The sequence below is a fragment of the Chaetura pelagica genome, unplaced genomic scaffold (assembly GCF_000747805.2).
Source record: "Chaetura pelagica isolate M959 unplaced genomic scaffold, ChaPel_1.0 scaffold336, whole genome shotgun sequence".
In the NCBI taxonomy this organism is placed as follows: Eukaryota; Metazoa; Chordata; class Aves; order Apodiformes; family Apodidae; genus Chaetura; species Chaetura pelagica.
Window position 1 is genome coordinate 2,217,294 of NW_009953652.1, and position 21,342 is coordinate 2,238,635.

Genomic DNA, 21,342 nt, shown 5'->3' on the forward strand with positions numbered 1-21,342 from the left:
AGAGCGTCAAAGAAAAGATCCAGACATTTCAGGTCCCAGATCCAGAACATACCATACTTTAGGAATGCGTTTTAGGTACATGCCTAAAGATAGTGTTGTGCCTACACATAGTCCATGAATCACCTCCTCAGCCACAGGCATACAGTGTTACAGGAAAAAATGATTTGGCTTAACGTTTATCCTTGCTGGTTCACATAGTGATAAGAACACTGAGGTGTACAATTACTTTAGTTATGTTCTGCTAATGAGTTGCTGCTGACTTCCACTCTGCTCTTTGTGGAGACAAAACATCATTGGCAACTTTCAGGATTGCTGCTTCTTTTCCCTTTCTTGGCAGTAGGAAATGACCTGATTTTCTAAGATGTGCAACTGTGTGCCTAAAATGTTTCAAAGCACTAGGAATGATCATGGGAAGGAGCAATCCTATTAAAATATTGAAGTTCTTATTTGTATTTTCTAAACCAAAAGGTAAAACTTTCATCCGAGTGTGACAAATCACAGAGTGTGTACTTTCTATATTGTGAAAGAAAAGATAGGAGAAAAAAATAGAAACTGGATATTCATACCCCATCTATTACATAAAGTTGTATATATTCTTACTACACAATAGATGAAAAAGCCACTTGTAATGTACAAAGACTGGCATGAAATTTTTCAGCTGTTACTGTGTGGGTTTTTTTAATCCAGCCTCCAGTCAGGAGGGAACTTCACAGTTAACTGGTGGAAACACAAAATGGCAGGTGGTTTAGAGATCTTATTTCAAGTTGTTAAAAATACTCAATGTCTATATTAGGAAAAAAAACCTGTCATCAGAGATGAGTTCTTTAGAAAGTAATTAAAAGGTAGAAATGAAAACAAAGGCTTATAAAGGTTTTTAAATTATAAAAAGTACAAAGAGAAAGTAACAGTGAAAGTTTTAAAAAATCTATTAAACTCAGGCACTGGTTTTATCTATTAACTACACTAGTTATTCACATGCTCAACCACTAAAAAACTCCAGGCTGTAGATTTTCAGGGTCTTGCTGTATTTCAGGCCTGATTCGTGAAAGCTTCTAATTCAGGAAAGCATTTGCATGCAATCATTTTTATTCCAATAGGATTTATGGACATGATTAAAGTTAAGAATAGCTTAATTGTTTTTTTCTCAAAATAGATAGATTAAATGAAAAAAGGAATCTCAAAGCAAATAGCAACACTAGCCTACCCATGAAACCAATAGCTGCTGCTCTCTCTATATGATGAGGAATTGAAATATAGACTTGATCTGGCAGTATTGTAATGTAAGTTTATCCCTGGCTTAGGAAAGACAATCAGACCAGTAATGGCTGGTGAAGGCAATGTGAATGGGTGGAAGCCCAAAAAATCAAATTCAGATCTAACATCTTGCTTCAATATGGTGTAATGCTTTTTTTCAGTAAAGTTCATCACTTTGCTATCTAATGAATAACATCTCTTTCATTTCCTTGGTTCTCATAGATGAGACAAAACCTTCAGCTGTAGCCAGCCTATCATCATCAGAAGAAAGAGAGCTGAGTGAGGATAAAGGTACAGATTGTAAATTACATTTCAAAATATCCAATCCCAAGAGGACATTTCATAAGGCCTGCTTTTCCTTTGTCTGGAAATTGCCAAAAATCCCAGTTAAACAATATAGAAATAGGTCAATGCTTGGATTTTCATTTACAAAAGTCTTTGTAATGAAGTACTTGGCACCAGCTGTTATGCTGGTAGGACAGATGCCATGAATTCCAAGTCCCCTTGTTATAGAGGTAATACCTAAAATATCATACATGACATATCAGAAATAAGCCCAAAGCTTGGGCTCACTGGGATGGCTCACAGGCATAAAGTTAAGTGTGCACATTTATCTTAGCAATATTAACTCCCTATTCAGTGCTCTTCTGATGGGGAAAAAGAAAAACACAATAGCTATAAACACATCAAGAGGAGACAGGAGGAGATGAAGTCATAACTGAGAGGGAGAAAGTAATGTTTATCTTCTGCAGACTGTGCTAGGCATTCAGATCATTTAGTTTGTGATAAATATTTAAAAGTGTCACAGGGCCAAATGACAGGGAGTTTAGGAAACAAAAAAGAGAGATTATCCAATTTAAATGTTTCAAGCTGAGATTCTTCCTGTGGAGTTGTTGGTTTACAGATAGGAACCAGTGCACAGACATATTGCTTTTGATGCTCTTGTGATATCATGCTATTAATTGCTTGTGCTGGTCTACACTTATGGGCATTTTTGTGGGGGTACATCAGGAAACAGCCTGGGTGATTTATAAAATGTTCGCTACTGGTAATTGAAAACAGGAGTTATGCTATCTATAATAAATACAGTCCATCAGTGCAGCCTTCAAGAAAGACTAATAGAAAATTTTAATGCATTTTACTGAGATAACATAATTATTAACATCCATTAACTTATTTATTTTAAAAGATTTAATGTTTAATTCAGCATTGCTGCTTGACTCTCTTCTCATTTTTCTAGATAAGTGTGACGGGGTGTGAGATCTTGCCCTTTTGTTCCAAAGACACATGCTAGAGAGCCAGCATACCTACCTGATTATGAGTTCAAAGCCTTTGGCAGGTTGATTTAAGTGCTCTCTTAACTGATTGATTGATTCTGCAGAGAAGAAAAAAAACAACCAACCACAGACCCTTGTGGAAGCACTGGCTTTTGCTTTTGGTATCTTCATAAAGTCATTGCAAGGGTAGTGGAAGGCAAAAATAGTGATGGATTCAGCCCCAGCATAGTTGGTGATTTCATGTCATTCATTTCTCTCTTTTGCTGACATTTGGCCTGTTTATGTATTCTGTATGTCTAAGATGTCCCATCAGATGTGTTTGGTTTTTTTCTGTTTTGTAATGTGAGGGTCACAGTGAAGCATTGGGTTTGGATTTATTTTTTTTTTACTGCCTGCAGTCTTACTGAAGGTCCCAACTTTTTGGTATTGCTTGGAGTACATCTTCTGATAAGCTTTTCAGTGACCTTCTCAATGTGTAACCGCTCCAGTTTTTTCACCCATTTTATTAGTTTTCTCAGGAAATCTATAGGTGCTCTAGGTCTCACTTTCCCTGTAATATACTAAGAGTATAGCATTTTCCTCTCTTCTCTTGAGAGGTTGACAGAAGAGATAGTGCCCTGAGAAATACAAGGGGCAGTTTCTCTTTGATGTCCTGCCACTCCTCAGAAGTAAGATGGAAAGCATCTGGTAGGGAAAAGGAAGCAAGACAGATTCTCCTCCATCTATTTTGTATATAGTCATACAAGAAGAAGAAAGAAATGGTGGGGAAAAGAACATGTAGGGATTTACTTGCTAGTTTTTTTAATATAACCAAGAATTTTGAATTATGAGGTGGCCACATTCACCAGCCCATACTTTCAATCCATAGTTTTAATTCCAATAGAAGATTTTAAATTTTTTAGTTTTAGATTTTGAGTTGTTTTAGAATTAATACTAGTGTTACCAAAAACTTGCTACTGCTTGAGAAATGGCACTTTTACAAAATCCTGGCATTTCTGAAAACACCTGCTGCTCTCAAAAATAAATTTCAGCCTTCAAATTGTTTGCCCACTGAGTTAACACAGCTAAACCTTGCCAGGTTCTAGAACATACTAATTTCTGTAATTTATCTTCAACTAAATGAACTGGATGAACAGCATTTAAAGAAATTATGTTTTTCCAGTCCTTCCACCTAATTACTGCAAAAGAAGATTTGTGGCAAACAATCTAGGCTACATATTTCCATAATGCATAGTTTATACCACTTGGAATAGGAGGTTTCCAAGCCTACTATGGAAGTCTTTCAAAGATCAGGTCTGGTGAGTGCACCAAAACAAGTGTTCTGTCTCCAGTTTGAGTTGACTAGTAGTTTTTCTGCTTGTTTTCTCCTATTTGTGGGATTAGAATATGGCAAACACATTTAAATAGTTATTTGTTGCTCTAAAATGTGATGTTGTTTGAAATGGATCACATGCATCTCTGCTACTGTGAAATTGTAGCATTTTTGTCTTACCTGAGTCGTCTTTATCAGGTGGGTTTTTTTGAGAAAAGGGGGAACTTTTGTGATAAGTGTGTGGAGCAGTGTAGGAATCATGGTTTGAGTGACTCCAAATTAAAACCTACTGTGAGATTACAAAACTCATATTAATGAGTAAGTATATCTCCTGTTATTCACAATAGCAGAGACATCGTCCAAGGAAAACAGCTCACATAGACCCTCTTTGTGTGTGGCCTGTGAGCAGACTGAATTTTTGGAGTGCTCTGTCTGTCCTTAGGAAAAAGCAAAACAAAACAAAAAAACTGAAACCAGAACAGTCATATTCCAATAAAATAAAGGTGTTTGATATTATGCAGTGGAGGTATCCTCTTATTCCAGCCTGTGCCAAGTTTCTGTTTCCACTGTCTGGAATTACCATAAAGAAATGTGGCAATTTTACCCTTGAAAACTTGCATGCATAACTATTAGCTCTTGGGGGAAGAGCTGACATCTCTAGGCAGCACCTTTGTAGCGCTTCATTACTGTGCATGTGGAAGTATATCCTTTATATACAGCATATTTCAAGTTAGAGATGCTTCTCTTTATGAAGTGTAAGGGCAGAACAAAGTGATTAAAGTCATTAATGTTTATGCAGCTGATAAAACATGTATCAGACAGGCTGCACTCAGCCTAGTATGCCTGTCCATACAAGATTACGCTGGGACTACAAACACATTTTAAATGGACCATTGTATATAGCTGTGGTTTGTTTTGAACCTGTGATTTTTTTTTTTAAAGCTGTGTGTGTGTGTGAGAGAGAGAGAGAGTATTCTCCATCTTCATCGGCATTACCTGTCCTACAAATTACTATTTAACCTGACTTAATTCAAGGGCTTTCTGGCAGAAGAATTAAATAAGCAACCGGATTTAGTGTAGGTGAAGAATGAACTCCCCATTCAGTAATCATGGCAAAGTTTCTGTGCACAATACACTGATTTTAATTCATTACCACTTAATAAGAACTGAATTTTCATTTGAAGGTCAACTAAATTAAATCATATGCTAATTAATTTTAAAAATAAAGTAGCAATTAATTATTTCCAGGTGTTAACCAAAGTCTGAGCTCCTATGGGAGCGCCATTTAAAGCAAGTCACTATTTTTCTACATGCTCTGAAATGGAGTCAGCTGGAGGGTTTATGTTGTCAGAAACAGAATTAGGTATATCCCTTGTCTCGGGGCTAGCCCTGAAAACTCACTTTGTGCAACCCAGAAGCCTTTGAGTATCCTGCCTGTAAAACATAATGGATATAAAATTCCTGTTTGGCCAGGTGTAGTTTTCCCCATGGAAAAACCTTGGTGTCTTAAGGACATAAATGATTGAGAAGGGGTAAACTGAAAGAGCATTTCAAATGCAGGGGAGCTGTGCAAATCGACGTAAATTAGACATTGATAAGTGGGTGAAAAAGATTGACTGAAAGGCCAATATGTTCAAAAAGAGGTGTTTAAAATCAGCTCTTAAGTATATATTAAGACATCTAAATGAATGACCTGATTTTCAGAAGTGCTGAGTGCTCAGCAGCTACCAATGAAATGTTTTTACTTCACCCTTGGGCTATGATTAGACCTGGAAAATTTCAGCCTGAAAAATTTCAATTATAGGTAACTGAAAGAGAACCTTTTTAATGGAAGAGATTCAACACCCCCAACCGGAGCTGTGGCTCTGCATGCCAGCTGCAGTGATAACATTTTTCTCTCCCTTGGTTAGAAGGATTTATATGAAAGCAAATTGGCTAACACAAGCTAAGTGGTGTGATTTGAGTTTTTTTCAAACCAGGTATGTAACCATCACCATCCAGCCAAGTGCCTGTTCCCCTGACACCCTCCATAATGTTCGCTGTGAGCTGCACACCATGAGGCTTATTGTCTTTTCCTTTAATTTGGCCTACCTATAGCATTGTGCATCCAGACAGGGTGCAGCCCATATTTCTCTCTATCCTTCACCAATACAGGCAGCCACAACAGCTGACACTAATCTACTTAGCTGGTTTATTTAGATCGTACTTATTTTTAAGTGTTAACTGACCTGGAGCCATCCAGCTGTGCTCCCATCATTCTGATGAGAGCACCTACTCCTTCCATCTCTCCCCCCCAACCCTTGCCTTCAGCTGTGTGACGTCATCTCCTGAGAAGGGTCTAACCAAGGTGGCCAGGTTTTTTCTCATTTTTTTCCTTACCCAGAGCCCTGTACAACAGGCCCTGCCCCTGATGGCAGCAGCAGGATGCCCACAGTTATGGTACCAGCTGCACCTGAAAGTTCTCTGTAGTTGAGGTTAGAGGAGATGCCCTTCTGTCACCTCCAAGCATGAGTGAGAGGGAGCACCACTCTAAGGACCCCACCTGCAGAGATGAACTGCCTGGTCTATTACCCAAACACTTGCAAAAATATCTCTACAGGTTGTTGCACCTAAAAAGGTCTGTTTTACCAAGCCATATAAACTTGGGCTCCAATAAATCTAATCTGTCATATAGATAGATTAAAATGAAATCTTGGTGGATATAAAAATAACATTTTAAAGTCAAAGCTCAAGAATCTCTCCCTAACTTCTCATAAATCACCATTTTATAGTACTTCATTTTAGCACATTTTCCTCGGTTTATGAGGCAAAAGAATACCCTAATCATGTGGCAGCCTCCGTGCACACCATTACCTGTAATTTTAGACGCCTGCTTGATTTCTTCCACTCTGGAAATATTCCAGTCATTTTTCACAGTATCATGCTTAAAAAATAAAACGCACTGAACCTGTTTCTTTCATAATGACCAGCTTTTTCCCTCTTTAATCTTCTTCCAGCTCCCTAAAACATCGTGATTTATCTAGGCTGTGTGCAGGACCCAGGTGTGTTGCACATTAGAAATGACTCAGTAAATAAGCCATACAGAGTAGCTGGGGAAGTGAATTTTAAAAGATCATTAAAACCACTTAACATGCAGATCTTACCATTTCTTCTCTTCCTTAGCATTTGCTAAAAAAAAATAATATGAATGGCTTGGAAAAACATGGGGATTTATGCAGTATTTAGAGAAAATAGTGTCTGATTATTGGCAGGAAGGGTGGGATTGATAGTTTATTGAAAGCTATGTGGTTTTCTTGGAGCTGAATTTAAAATACAGTTGATATATTGGAACAGTGAATATACTTGGGGAGTATTGTGGTCAGCTTACTTGAAGTCCAAATATTTTCCTCATGTGTTGCTAAAGGCTGGGGTTGATTTCCAGGTGCATTCCAGTATACAGCCCTGTGAGACATTTGTTGCAATACAATTGAGGGGTGCAGAGCCCAGTGCCCCTGACATGGACACTGTCACTGCAGCCACCAATTAAAAGCAGGTTTGAAGGAGCTATGGGATGCTCGGACTTCAATGAGCACTTCGATGCTTCATGTACAGTAGATAAAAGTGGCCTATCTTGGGTTCATTTATGTCATTAAATGTCATGTTTGGTTCATTCATGAGTGATGAATGGTGACATTAGGAACTGTGCTCCAGTGTAGTATCAGAAATACTATATTCAGTCCTGCCTGGAGGAATGTTAACCCTTACAGTCCCAATCTGATTATCCAAGATAAATTGTCCCCAGCATGTGTTTTCAAAAAATTAAACATGCTGTGCTGTGAAATAGTATCCTGACTTGGATTCTGCAGTGTGACCTAACAGATAAGTTGCTGTGTTAGGAGAAGATTAACACTGTTTTATGCTATTTAAAAAGTCAGGAGTTAGTTCCCTAGCCAATTAGAGTTGAATGCAGGCTTTAGGGATTGCCAGAGCTTTTGCAGATGCTGGAATGATTTAGAACTCTGATACTGACTTATGCCCAGATGCATAAGGCACTGAAGGGTTAAGTGAGCACAGAGGCCAGCTGAACCTGTGGAATACCACTACCCTACTGAAAACTTGCATGCAGAAAGTAGTAAATCATCAGTGGGAATCCCACCACTGCTTTCAAAGTGAATTGGAGGTGGCACTTGTGCATTGCAGCCTATTTGGAAACAGCTTTTTTTGACCGATTGGTCTTACACTTTTACTCTTGTTTGGTTCAGATTTTCTTAATAAGTCTGATTTTATTCCTTTTCTTTATTTTATTCTTGTTAATCTTAAAATTAACCTATCTTTGGACCTTTGGGCTGGAATATTTGATCTAATATTTGCATTTGAAAAGAAGAAATCTTTGACATGGTCTTGACCTCAGAGATTTTGAAACTCAGAATCTGCAGCCTAATGCAAAGACTGATTTCTACTGCTGAAATAGGAGTGGTGGACTCTTGCAGCTAGGCAGTAACTCCTGCCCAGGTTCCACTTTTTTCAGAAACGTGTTTTACAAAAAAACCTCAAACAAACAACACTTGAGCACAATTAGCATTGTGTACTGCCTGGGATAATTTGGAATTCTGTGCAATTAAATTGTTTTCTCAAACCCTGGAACAATTAGAAAACTGCTTATGATCACAATGAAATTTTAACACACAATTACAATCCCGTAAGGATAAACTGTGCAGAGCCAGCTATGGGAGTGTGAGGAGATGTGCCAAATGGCATAGGTGGTCTCCAGGTGAGGTGGCCAATGCTGATGCTAAGCACAGCTGTGGGGTCAGAGTGCCAGATGTGCCAAAGAGGGGGAGTAGCAACAGCACCCCATAGTGTGTGTAACTGTAGTTTACCATAAGCTACACAATGTTCTGTAATTTAGATATTAGGAAGAATGTCTTTACTGAAGGAGTGGTCAGGCACTGGAATAGGCTGCCCAGGAAGGTGATGGAGTCACCATCCCTGGAGGTATTCAAGAAGTGTGTAGATACGGCACTTCAGGGCATGCTCTAGAGGGCATGGTGTGTTTTTTTGTGGGTTGTCTGGTTTGTTTTGTGGGGTGTGTGGTTGTGCTTTTGTGGGTTTTTTTCTTTGTTGGGTTTTTTTTCCCCCTGGGTGAATGGTTGGACTCAGTGATCTTCAAGGTCTTTCCTAGCCATGAAAATTCTGTGATTCTGTGATGGGGCACATAGATCAGCCAAGCACGAGGCTCCTTAGGCTCCATTTGTTTTTATTGACCAAAGCACGTAATTGCTCTTCTGATGCTGGGGATTGATTTTTGCATGAAATTGGAGTAATTCCTCATTGTGGGAGAGAAGGTGGCACCTCTGGACTGAGATTAAAGGCACAGGTCTGGGCGTATGAAGTGCTGTGCGGTAGGGTAAGATAGCTCTAAGGGTCTGATGGAACACAGCCAGTGCATCTCTCCCACCCAGACCAGGTAATATCACACTTTATCATCACTTTTGGCTGTTTGAAGGGCTGTGTTCAGCCCCTGCCTGCACGATGCTTAAGGCAGAGGACTTCTGATTCCAGCTTGGTTGGTACAGTTGCTTTTACAAACATGCAACTAAATCATACAGAAAAAGATAATAATTTAGAGTATGGGGCTACAGGTGGTGGAAATCTTGGCTTGTTTGGTATCCTGAAAGCTTTATCAAAAACTTAAGCAAAGCCAGAATTTAATTCAACGGGTTTAAAGTTTGCTTGAAAAATTCCCCACAGATTTTTAGTGCTATTCCCATTTATACCAAGAGGTCCTTCAACTTGCTTTTTGATTAAACTTGGAATTTTATGAAATTCTAATTCAGCTCTGATTTGGACTGATAGGGTAATCCCTTGTAACTCACAGCACAATGTGGCATCCTAGTATGAGAGGCCAACACAGTGGTCCGGTTGATAGTAGTGAGTAGAGTTTTAAGTCCACGGCAGGGTGACAAAAAGTTCAGCAAGGGCAAATTTTAACAGAGTACATCAGTGAGATATTCTGCTTTCAAACTTGGATTTCTAAATTTATTGTCACGCCACAAAAGAAGTAAGAAGCTGTGCAGGTAATTAAATATTTGCCTTGGGGGATTATTTGCAGTTAATTAAAGCCACACACTTCCAGTGCATACCTTTTCTACAGATTATTAAATTTGGATCAGATGTTAACAACCCAGCTTTCTCACTTACCCATCAGAGATTATTCTTGGCAAGTTTCAGGAGCAGAGTTTTACAGGGGCATCCTTGGGTATATTGTAAGATTTGCTCTGCTGTACTGTAGAAAGAGACAGAAGTAAAAAGACTATCATAGTGTAATTTACTATCATGCACTGTTACTTAAGTATTCCATCTAGCAGCATTTTAGAAAGTGTTTCACTCTGGAACACAAATCGTGATTGTCTTTCACTGTTACGATTTCAAGTGTACTTACTCTACAGTCTGCAGAAATGCCCAGCTAGATCAGTAGTGGTTTTTAACAAGAATCAAGGAGAGCTCTTTATCCAGTGAAAGCTGTGTGTTATGCAGATGAGCAGAGCTGAAATGGGTGGCTGTGCGGTTGTGATTTCCTGACTGCAGTGAAATGATGCATTTCTCATGCACCCCCATGCAAAAACTAAGGAGTGGCTGTTGTCAGAAAATGTCGTTCAACACAACAAAGTAATGTGGTGTGTTTATGATGACTGCATATAGCACAGTGATTGGACTCGCACTTGTCTAGTTTAAACTTCCTGTGCCACTGATTCAGGGTATGTCTTTGGGCAGTTCATTTGGCTGTTTTTTCCCAACAGGAAAAGCAGTCTTGGCCATGTTAGTGACCTTGGGAGTTCTGCCTTCACTTTAAATGAGGCTAGGATCTGCACTAGGGTTTACAGGACTAAGTGTTTGTCAAGCTTGTGGAAGATCAACCATGGAAAGTGCTAGTGTTGTTCTAAACAAATAAGAAATCACTTTATTTATAAAGTAGGTGGTTTGTGCTGTTTCTCAGAGCTTTGTGCCACTCCATTCATTAGAAATAAATGCTGCTGATTATTCTTACACATCCTTTCTTGCCAGCTTCTGATTTAAGGTTTGTACTGCAGGCAAAAAGCTGCTCAGTAAGTGCACAGTTTTTGAAATCAATTTGAATAATTGAAACCCACAAGTATACTTTTATAGTATATAAGTCTGTAGTTAAACAGATAGAAAATCTGTCAACGTATCATGCCAGATACGAAGGTAGCACCTAAGGGCTACCTGTGTCTGAAATAGCCACCAGACTCTTCCAGCATGAAAACTGCTGCAGGATTTTGTTTGTTTGCTGTTTTCTCAGACTCCCTGAAAGACTCCAAAGGCACACAGGAGAGTGACCCAGTGCATCCTGTGGGATATGAACAAGATCAAGCCGAAGGTAAAGTTTTGTATCAAAACTCTTTAAGACAGAAATAATGAACCGGTTGGGAACCTCAGTTCTTCCAGTTTCAGCATCCAGTGGTTTTCAGCCTGACCTCTGCTGCCTTAAGAAAATGCTGTCGGCTAGTAGAAGTTGTGTGCCATCCAGTTGTGAAGCAGTCCTCTCAGGCACTGCTAGAAAAAACATGTCTCCAAATATGTGGATTTAACCATATTGATCCTGGGTGCAGAGCGTTGTTATTATCATTTGTTGTTCTAAATGCCTGTGGGGTGATTCTGTTTCTTCTGCTAAATCAACTGTCAAGTGCTAGCGCTTTGCAACAGCTCCTATGAGGATCAGTGTGTCGAGCTGAGATACAAAAGAAGAAAAAAAAAATAATTTCAGGGTCAGTTTTCACCAGCCATTTAACATACTTAATGCTTAGAGTTTGTTAAGTGACGTTTTCATATGTAAAATAATTCCAACGTTGTTAATTTAATATAAAGAAAGCAGTATTTGGCTGAAAAGGACCATGCTATATGTTAGGTTTGTGTTCTGTTCTGATGAATTTGTTGTTGCCTGCATGCAGCCATTGTGCTAATGACATTTCCAATTTGTCATGTTAACAGGACAGCAGGGTCTTTCTGCAGAAGAGGAGGTGAAAACTGGGGCAGATTCCCAAAGCTCCTGCATGGAAGTAGAAGGTACTACACATGCTTTGAAATCAAATAGCAAAATTGACAGGCAAAAACACTAGTTATTGCTTGGATATTATCAATAGTGATTAAGTTTCCTTTCTTTTTCCAAAACTACTAAGCTAAGTCTGTAGAGCCAGATCTTCTTATGGTAACTGTAAATTCAACCCATAGCAGAGGACTATCTGTGGATTCTTGGTGATAATAGCTGAATTTTTAATTACTATGACTGCTAGAGAAATAAGTTAATATTGCATTTCTTATTCCTGATGACAAGTACTTAAGCCTTGTACGTTTGGGGCAGGGAATGCCAGCCCAGCAAAACACTCTGGAATATGTGTGTCTCTGGGCTTGTGATGAGTCTCAGTGAAGACCCATGCTTGGAGTCAGGCACGTGGGGGTTTTGTGCTAAATCCCAGAAAGCTCAGCATCTTGGAGGATCAAGGCCTTGCCCTCAGCTAAAGCCCTTTGGATTTTCCTGAGACAGCTTTTGTATCTGTACCCTTAGGGAAAAGGATCCTTTTCCTCTGCCAGTGTTTTTAATTATAATCTCCCTAGTGTGTGCTAATCCTTTTATGTCCATTCTGAAAAGCCTTACTGTTCATCTCCTTTTTATCAAATTTATTCAGAGCCCTTGTCAAACCAAGAAGACACAACAGAAGTTAAGATACCTTTGATTCATGGTGCAGAGGAAAAAGAAGGAGGAGGAAATGAAGAAAAAGAAGGAGGTGAGGCTACTTATATAATAAACTAAAACAGAGAATGCTGCTGGGCTCATATTCTCCTTTTCTATTGAAAGGAAGCAGGGCATTCTCCCACTCCTAAAAAAGAGTCCAGACCACTTTCCTGTGCACAGGTAACAAAATAGGTTTGTATTTCAACCTGGATACACACATCTGCACTCACACTGGTAAAGGGTAAGTGGGTTTGCAAATAATCGAGCTTTAAAGAGGGGAAATAGGTGTGAATCAGTGTTTTTAAGCTTACTGAAATTAAATTACGTCTTTGCCTTTCTGTGCACCAGTCTGAGGGCTCATTTATACAGAGCAATGTCTCAGTAATCTTAATGCTACAGTTACATTGGTATGAAAAATCCTTTTTTGTCTGTCCTTGAATATTGCTTTGATATATTGGACTTGGAATTGCATAGGAAAATAAGTGCAAAAAAAAGCATATACTCAGGTTCTAAAGTGACTTTAAAAGAAACACTCCTCATTGTTGGTTTTCTCTATTACATTGCATAAGGCTGATTGAACAACCAATTTATGTCCATTTAAGTCCCTTTTTGATCACATTGGCTAGAAGCATCAAGAGTATTTACAATAAATGGGTATGATAATTATTTATGAGGTCACAGAGATTTTATTAGTAATTAATCAAAACTAGTAATTCTAATAAAGAAACCATTATTTGGAGGAGGAGCACAGTCTTCCTGAAGCAGTAAGTTTTTCTGGGAGTAAAGTTTTAAAATCTTTAGTAATGCTTTTGCAAAGAAATGTATACTTTTAACTGTTGGACACTTTTGGAAACCCTACATTCAGCTCACCATTTGTAACAGGCAAATGGTCATATAAAATAGAACATATTGGGTAAATGTAAAGTAACTGCAAGTTAATAATTCCATGGTCATTTGTAGAGCAGAGGGATGAATTTCACAGTTCCAAGTTAAAACACAGATATGTTTTTTACTGAAAATTCAGGTCAATACTAACTGTTTTATCCTAATTATGAACTCCTTTTCTAGCCACATCGACACCAACTTAATTGCAAACCTATATTAGTAATATTGACGCTTTTCTTCACTGCAAACCCGGGTTAATAGAAACTCTTTGTTCATATACAGCTAAACAACATTTCCTCTCCTTTTTTTTTGTTACTGCCTATCCAAGTTAATACTAACCACATCTCTTTATTATCAGTCATATTGATAGTATTGGGTTTGTGATTTGTTACTGATAGTGAAAATGGTATTAATATAATCCTTACGTGAAATCCAGGTAAGTAGTATTGTCCTACCTCAGGTGCAAATCCAGGTTATACAATACAAGCTCAGTCTATTTGCAGATACCAAAGTCATTACATTAGGTTTCCTTCTAATAGAAATTATTTACGTTTTATTTTATGCCTCATTCAAAGCAAGCTGGACAAAATGTACTTTCATTATTTGTGTATTTCCTTCTCTTTAATACTTTAGTGTCCCCTACAGCTAGTCACTGTCATTTCGTTCTCAGTGGAGATTATATTTCACCATCTGTTCTACCCACTATTAAAATAGGCAACATTTAGGAAATGGAGGTAATGTCAGAAAAGGGTTGTTCTTGGCACTTGTCTTTTTCCTACCCCTGATTTAAAAGGTTGAAGTACTAAGTAAAAATTCTTTCCAAATATTTTGGAATGTGTTCCTACCTGCAGGCTCAGGTATTGCTCCTGTGCAAGATTTGTCTAATCCAAAGTTTGTTGAAGTTCATAGAAGGACTCTTACTGATTTAAGTGAGCTTTTGGTCAGTTCAATAGTAAGAGGAGATGAAGTGTTGAGTCTACCTGCAGGGCAACTGCATAGATGTTCTGCTTAGCTTCTTTTGAAAATTCTGTCTTCAGGTCAAGGAAAATAAATGGGTGCTTTTTCAGGGTTTTGAGAAGGAAAGGTATTTGAAGCTGCGCTTTCTCAAGGTTTTGTGAAGGAAAGTAAATTAAGGCTTTCCCTTGCTTTGTTTCATTCTTATGGGTATAAGAACATGTAGAGCACACTCAGAGCTCATCTTGCTAGATACTTCCAGTTCTAGTGGCCACATACTTGGCTACATGAGTTTTGAAAGTTCACCACAAAACAAGGTAGATCTGGACAAAGAGACGTAAAAACCAAGAAAATTATCTGAAGTTCAGGTTAATAAAATACGTTTCCCAAAGAGAGAGTCCTCTTAATGGAAAGAGATTACCTGGCATAAAACAGAGTTCTAAGAAGGAACGTTATTCCATGTAACCCAAGGGCTACCTCGTAAACTAATTCAGTTAAATAGTTTTTCAGCAGCATCCATAGGACATTTGATATATGATGAAATAGCATATTTTTGTCCAAGAACATGTGAAAAAAAAGTTAACATAGGACTGTTTGTCCCATTAAATAGAAATACATGAATCTTCACAGAATCACAGAACGTTAGGGGTTGCAAGGGACCTTAAAAGATCTGTCTAGTCCAACCCCCCTGCCAGAGCAGGATTCCTTAGAGCAGATCACACAGGAATCTGTCCAGGTGGGTTTTTAATATTTCCAGAGACTCCACAACCTCTCTGGGCAGCCTGATCCAGTGCTCTGTCACCCTCACAGTGGAAAAGTTTTTCTTAAGCTTTTGTGGAACCTCCTGTGGTCCAGCTTGCAACCATTGCCCCTCATCCTATCATTAGACATCACTGAGAAGGGCCTGGCTCCATCCTTCTGACACTTACCCTTTACATATTTGTAAACGTTAATGAGGTCACCCCTCAGTCTCTTCACCAAACTAAAGAGACCCAGATCCTTCAGCCTTTCCTCATAAGGGAGTTGTTCCACTCCCTTAATCATCTCTGTGGCTCTGCACTAGGTACAGGCCTCCAACTCTGTTCCATTGACCAAAACACTCTGACTTCTGTCCTTCAACCAGTTCACAATCCACCTTACTACCCGATCATCCAGACCACACTTCCTCAGTTTAGCTGCAAGAATGCCATGGGAATCAGTGTCAGATGCTTAACTAAAATCAATCTTAGGCCTATATGCATAGCCAAGTGTAGCAACTACAATACCTCAAACTACCTGGTCTTTCAGTTCTACGTCTGATCTTTTATTGTGTTACCAAGCTCATTCTGGAGTGCAGAGTAGCACATAATCTTGCCTCTCTCTCTTTCTCTCACCATAGGCCATTAGATGAATGGGAGTGATCTGTAACCTCTCCTGTCCCCAGCACTGGAACTGTGAAAGCCACTAAATGACCAGCAAAGATCAAAGTCCCTTTTCCAACCTAAAGCTAGTTTTCTGCTTAGTTACTGGCTGTGGCTTTGAAGCATGCTAGGAATTTTTTCATTGATGTGGTTTTGCATGGAAAAATGACTGTGTCTTGCTGGTTTTGAGATGTGTCTCAGTTTTCACAAACTTCTGACAAACGATAGGTAGAACTTCTGATCTAATTGGGCTAGTTTTGCTACCAGCTGATCTATGTGTTTTGGAATATTTTAGGGCTTGTGGGGTCCTTTTTTTATAGCTCATTTGGCTTCACAGCTCCAGGGTCACACCGTAGTGCCTATTACCAAGGAGTCATGGATCCTGGTGTTTTCAAGGTTCTGGGGCACTGGAAGCCCAGAGGAATGAAGAATCAAAGTCTTGGCAATCTCACTACTGTTTCCCATTGCCAGGAGCAAAAAACAAGCCAGATTACCCTGAAGAATTTTACAATGTAAGGCACTGTGTGTGTTTCATAAAAACCTGCTGTTGCTTTTTCCAAAATCCATAATAAAATATAACATGTGCCAATTTATTACCCTTTTTCTTACTGTAACTTAAAGTTCAATAATTCTAGGGAGCAAGTGAAGAAAGACAAACTAAGATGCCTTTTTAATTATTTTTTTTTCCAGCTACTATAATGCAGTTATTCTAATTCACAAAAGAATAATGAAAATCTGTGTTTCTCATAAGATTAGGGAATATTCTCAAATCCCTTTATTAAAAGGCAGAGTAAGTGGTGATCACTGGCCTATTTGCTGACTAGGTAAGCGTACACTTTTAATAGATGGTTTGGCGGTCCCTTTGCACGCACACTTGGAATTAGTCCTGTTGTGTTGTAAAGACCATGCATTCAGCATTTAGTTGTAGTTTTAATCAGCACAGTTTTTGCACAAAGCAGTTTGCAGCACATGGTAATAGAACTCATGTTTATTTGTGTGAATATGTAGCCATCTCTTCCTCCAAGCCTGCTCTCTCCCCTCTGTCATTTCCCATCTCTTTCTGTCTCCCTTCATCAAGACATTAGATACGATATTTCCCTCACTGATCATCTCTGGAAGTTGCTTAACTCTTTGAAGAATAGCTTTTCTGTCAGAGCACTGACATATAAACAGAAGTAGCCATTATTTCTCTTGGCTCACTTCGGGCTAAAACATTTTGCCTTGTTGTGCTATTTAGAACATGATTCAAGCTTGACCTAGGATGTTTCTCCATCCAAGAAACAAGTTTACAGTGGTTGGGTTGCATCCTCCATGGGCAAAGGACACATTTATTTTCCATGGGACAGGTCCAAAAATGCAGAAGCAAATTGTTGCTGAAGCACTATCAAAGAGCAGATGTCACAATTAATGCCTATAAAAAGGATAATATAAAGTGTCCAGGGATTTAGCTTAAGAGCAAGACATAGCCCCTTACAGTTAGTATTTCTGTGCTAGTGCATCTTAGCCTGCTTGAGTGCTGTGTTTAGGGCACTGTATTGACCATCTGTTTTTTTCAGTATGAACCATGCGATGTTAAGGCAGGTTTGGAAGGGGGCTGGGGGAGGTTTTACGGTTTAAATAGTTGGCAGTAAATTTGAATTCTGCCTGCTTTCTCTACTAGCTAAGCCCAGTTTTGCTCAATAGACTTTGATACATCAATAGCTGTGTAAGTCTGTAGCCATAATTTTATCCATTCTTCACTTAAACAGCTGGATTTTCACATCATTTACCCATCTGAACTTGAGCAAGTGAGATAATTTTATGACATAAACTTGGGGAGAAATAAGTATTGCAAAAGCTGGAGAAAAAGGCTCTCAATTTTTTATAGTTTCAGTATCAAGCACTTGCAGGATTTTACAGGCATTGGTACAGTTGTAAATAATGTCAAAATAATGACTTTCTTTGATATGACATTGTGGCTATGGAGAAACGAAATAGTTCTTGAGAAATCTTTTCAGACAAATCTGACATCTTTATTCTTTAGTCATAGCAGTTGTAACTACCTTTTATTTCTTACCAGAACTTCTGTTCAGCCTCAAGTGGAGATGGATGAGACATTTTGGAAATAAAGATTTTTTAAAAAAATCTTCCTTATATATTTTTTAAAACGTATTTTCTTTTTGTCTGGAAAGAAAAGAATACAAAGTTATTTTGGAGTGTTTTGACTTCTGAAGATCTAGTATAAAAGCTCCAACTTCTTTTATTCACTTGCCCAAAAAAGAAAGCCATAAATATCCCAAATCTGATACAGTGTGTTTGATCACAATAACAATCCATACTAAGTGGATCAGGTGACGTTTTGGGGGCTGTTACAGAATAGTCTAAATATAAATATAGCCTAAATATTAAATATATCTTTAAAATCTGTTTCTGACAGGTATTGATATTTGGCAAAGAAAAAAAAGATGCACCTTTGAACTTTTTGCAGAAATCTTGAAAGTACTGTGGAACCAGAAAATTGCAAATGAGTCCTAAAAATCAGATATGTAAAATTCTAAGCTATACAGAGAGGCGGATTGTTGCAAAGCAAGTAGCTGGGAGTAGTTGGAGGTACATGGTAACAAGATTATCACTGGAAAGCCAAAGAAGTGCCTTTATCCAGGGGACAGCTTTAGGTTTTCAGAAGCCTCACTTTTCCTGCCTTTATGTTCTCAAGAATGTCATGGAACTCAACTGAACTTTGCAGTTGCAATATAAGCCAGATGAGGAGCTTTTGGAACCAGGTTCTGCTTCCCCGCCTGCTGTAGTCAATCTGGGGTGGTACAAAGGCTGTTTGGTCTATATCTCCTGGTGAAAAGCACTTCGCTTTTTTGAAGACACCATAGCTGTGGAGGAAGAGTATATCCAGGTAATTTCTATGCCTTATGAAAGCAGCAAAGGCCATAACATTTTTAGCCTAGCATCAAATTACTTTTGGAAGGGGAGGCAGCATTTTTTTCCAAGTTTGCAAATGGTATATTGAGTTTCAATTCATTGCACTTAAAATGTACTGCATGGTTATGGAATTGGGGCAGCTCTGTTAAAAGCTGAATACAGGTGAGATGGACCTGCCCATGAGTGGCTCTGTGTGGGCATGTTTTGTGCTTCACCCAGATGTCACAGCTTGCAGAAGAGGCATAGGATTTTTGGTCCCAGTGTCCATGGTTATATTTATGGTGATTTTGTCAGTTCTGAACTGGGAAATCTCCAGGGTCTTTTATTAGCAAAGGGTAGTTGCTATCAACTCTGATGGTGAAGGATCAGCAAGATTATTCAGAGAGAGCATTTCTTCTGTGGATTGTGCGCACCTTGTCCTCTTGTGGGTTGCCATGGTGGTATGCACTATCAGCGCCATGGAGGTGATGGGCTTTGTTCATTTTCTAAGTACGGGCTGGTGCAGAAGTCCTACCACATCAGGCAGCACAGGCTGCCCAAACTGAGCTCCTCTCCAGCTCCGAGAGAGGTGGCAAATGGCATACAGGCCCCCTGCAGGTCTTCCCTAGGGGTGCTGTCTGGGCCATGCTGAGCAGCACTGTGCACTGGCAGGATGGGATGGTTATTAGGCTGTCATTGGTCTGCTCCAGGTATTGATTTCAGACTCCCAGGGCAAAAAAGTCATATTTTTTTTCCTGCCACAGAAGGAACCTGTTTCTTTTCATTATGCTCTGTGTATCAGATTCTAGCTTGGATGTATGTAAAGAATAGGTGGTACAAGATCAATTTTAAGTTTTAATTATTTTTCATCTCTTTCAATGACAAACAATATATTTCTTCTATGTGCTTTTCTAATAAAAAGTAGAAAACGTAAGGAATTTTTCAGCTTAAACACTTTGCCTGCTGTCACAGTCACTTTATGTTATCAGTTTGATGGCAGGGCACAAGATAAAAAGCCAAAAGGAAAGAAAGAAGAAAAGGGAATACTTTAAGAATGATAGTGTTTAAGGTTTATTGTGTGTATTTGATTGCTTTCTTCATTTCATTTTCAGTAAGCAAAGTAGAAATGCTATTTTGAATTGGCAATTTTTTATCTCATTTAAAAATATAATCTCTTTGTTCTTACTGAACGTGTTGACAATGAGGCCTTTGTTTAGTTTAATTAACTCATGTTATAGTACTGAATTGAAACACACTCAGCATTAGATCAACTAAAAGAATTTTTAGAGCTCTTTTCCATATCCGGAAAATAAAAACAGATTAAAAAAAAAAATTAAATCCTCTGAGAAGCTAGAGGAGAGACTGAATTTTTTTAATGGGATAATTTGAAGTCCCATTTTCTTTTTTTTCTCCATGGTAGGAATGCCAAAAAAATATAAAGTCATGAAATCCCACTGAAAGCAGATGCTATGAAGTCATTCTAAGCCCTCATATGTTTATAATAGTATTACATGATGTTACATATTTGGTACCTGTGAGCTACAAGCCTTAAAGAGCTTTAAGATATCGATCATGCCCTTTTAGCATGTGAAAACTGGGAAGATAATGGAATCCATATTTCACGTGGTGGTGTCCAAGTTTACTAGGTGTTGGTTTTAGCTGAAATCTCCAGAAAGGCACTGGTGTCTTACACAAGCAAAATGTAGATCTCTTTCAGATCACCTCAAACAGCACCCAAGGAACAAGTGAAAGGAATATGGGAGAGACACTGACATCTTAGAAACTTTTTCCTGCAACATAGTGAAAATGAGGTCTTAACTGGACAAGAACTGCACTGTTACACATGGCATCATAGTTAACAGTATATCTGGAAATTAGCTTTGATGCTTCCAGGGAAATGGCACCATTTTACATACACTCTACAGCTACAGAGGTGTCTGAACTCCTGCTTGCAAGAGTATGAACTGTGGTCTTAAGTTAGAACAAGTCCAGCCCACTGATGGAGTGCAGGGGGCTACACAAGGAAAGAACTTGTTCCCTCGTGGACAAATCGTATTTCCTTTTCCCCTGACTGCTGCAAAAGAAGGCATTGTTTTGCTATGCACTGATTAATTTTGAAATCCTACCTCCTTTAATAAAGTTTGTTTATGACAGAATATGTACAGATCCAACTGACCTGGCACTGGGAACTGGAAATTCTGGACTCCCCCTTGCTTAGGTTATGTATGAATGTAGCAGAGTGCCCAGGTCATTGCACTATTTTAGCACTATTTTTGACACTATTTATAGCCATTTCATAAAAGCAAATGGCCACACACTTAGGGCAGCAGGGAAAGCAGTGGCACTTAGCCAGTAATTTTCATTATACAGAGTGTATCATAAAAGGAGGTGTGTGGCCCTAAGTGTGGGGAAAGAAACAAGCAGTGGGAGTGGGGAGGGGATGATTTGGGAGAACTGTCTCTTACTCCAAGTACACAACAGACTAATTCAAAGAAAGCAGCCTGTGTCCTAGGATCAAAATGTTCTCTGATTTGTTCTTTTGCAGGAGTGGGGGAACAACATTGTCCCTTCTCTATCAGTAGTTTTATTGCTTTAGTTGTTCCCTGTGGTGAGAGTGAGTAGTTAACTCATTTACTT

At 38.8% G+C, this 21,342-nt stretch overlaps 1 protein-coding gene across 1 annotated transcript in view; it reads left to right on the forward strand.

The window, feature by feature from the left end:
• MACROD2 (MACRO domain containing 2) overlaps window positions 1-21,342 on the forward strand; it is an 895,210-nt gene that overhangs the window by 844,246 nt on the left and 29,622 nt on the right. The window contains exons 12-15 of the mRNA XM_010000182.1: window positions 1,477-1,545; window positions 11,144-11,221; window positions 11,833-11,907; window positions 12,528-12,626. Of these exons, the coding sequence (XP_009998484.1) occupies window positions 1,477-1,545; window positions 11,144-11,221; window positions 11,833-11,907; window positions 12,528-12,626 (321 nt within the window). The remainder of the gene's footprint in view (window positions 1-1,476; window positions 1,546-11,143; window positions 11,222-11,832; window positions 11,908-12,527; window positions 12,627-21,342) is intronic.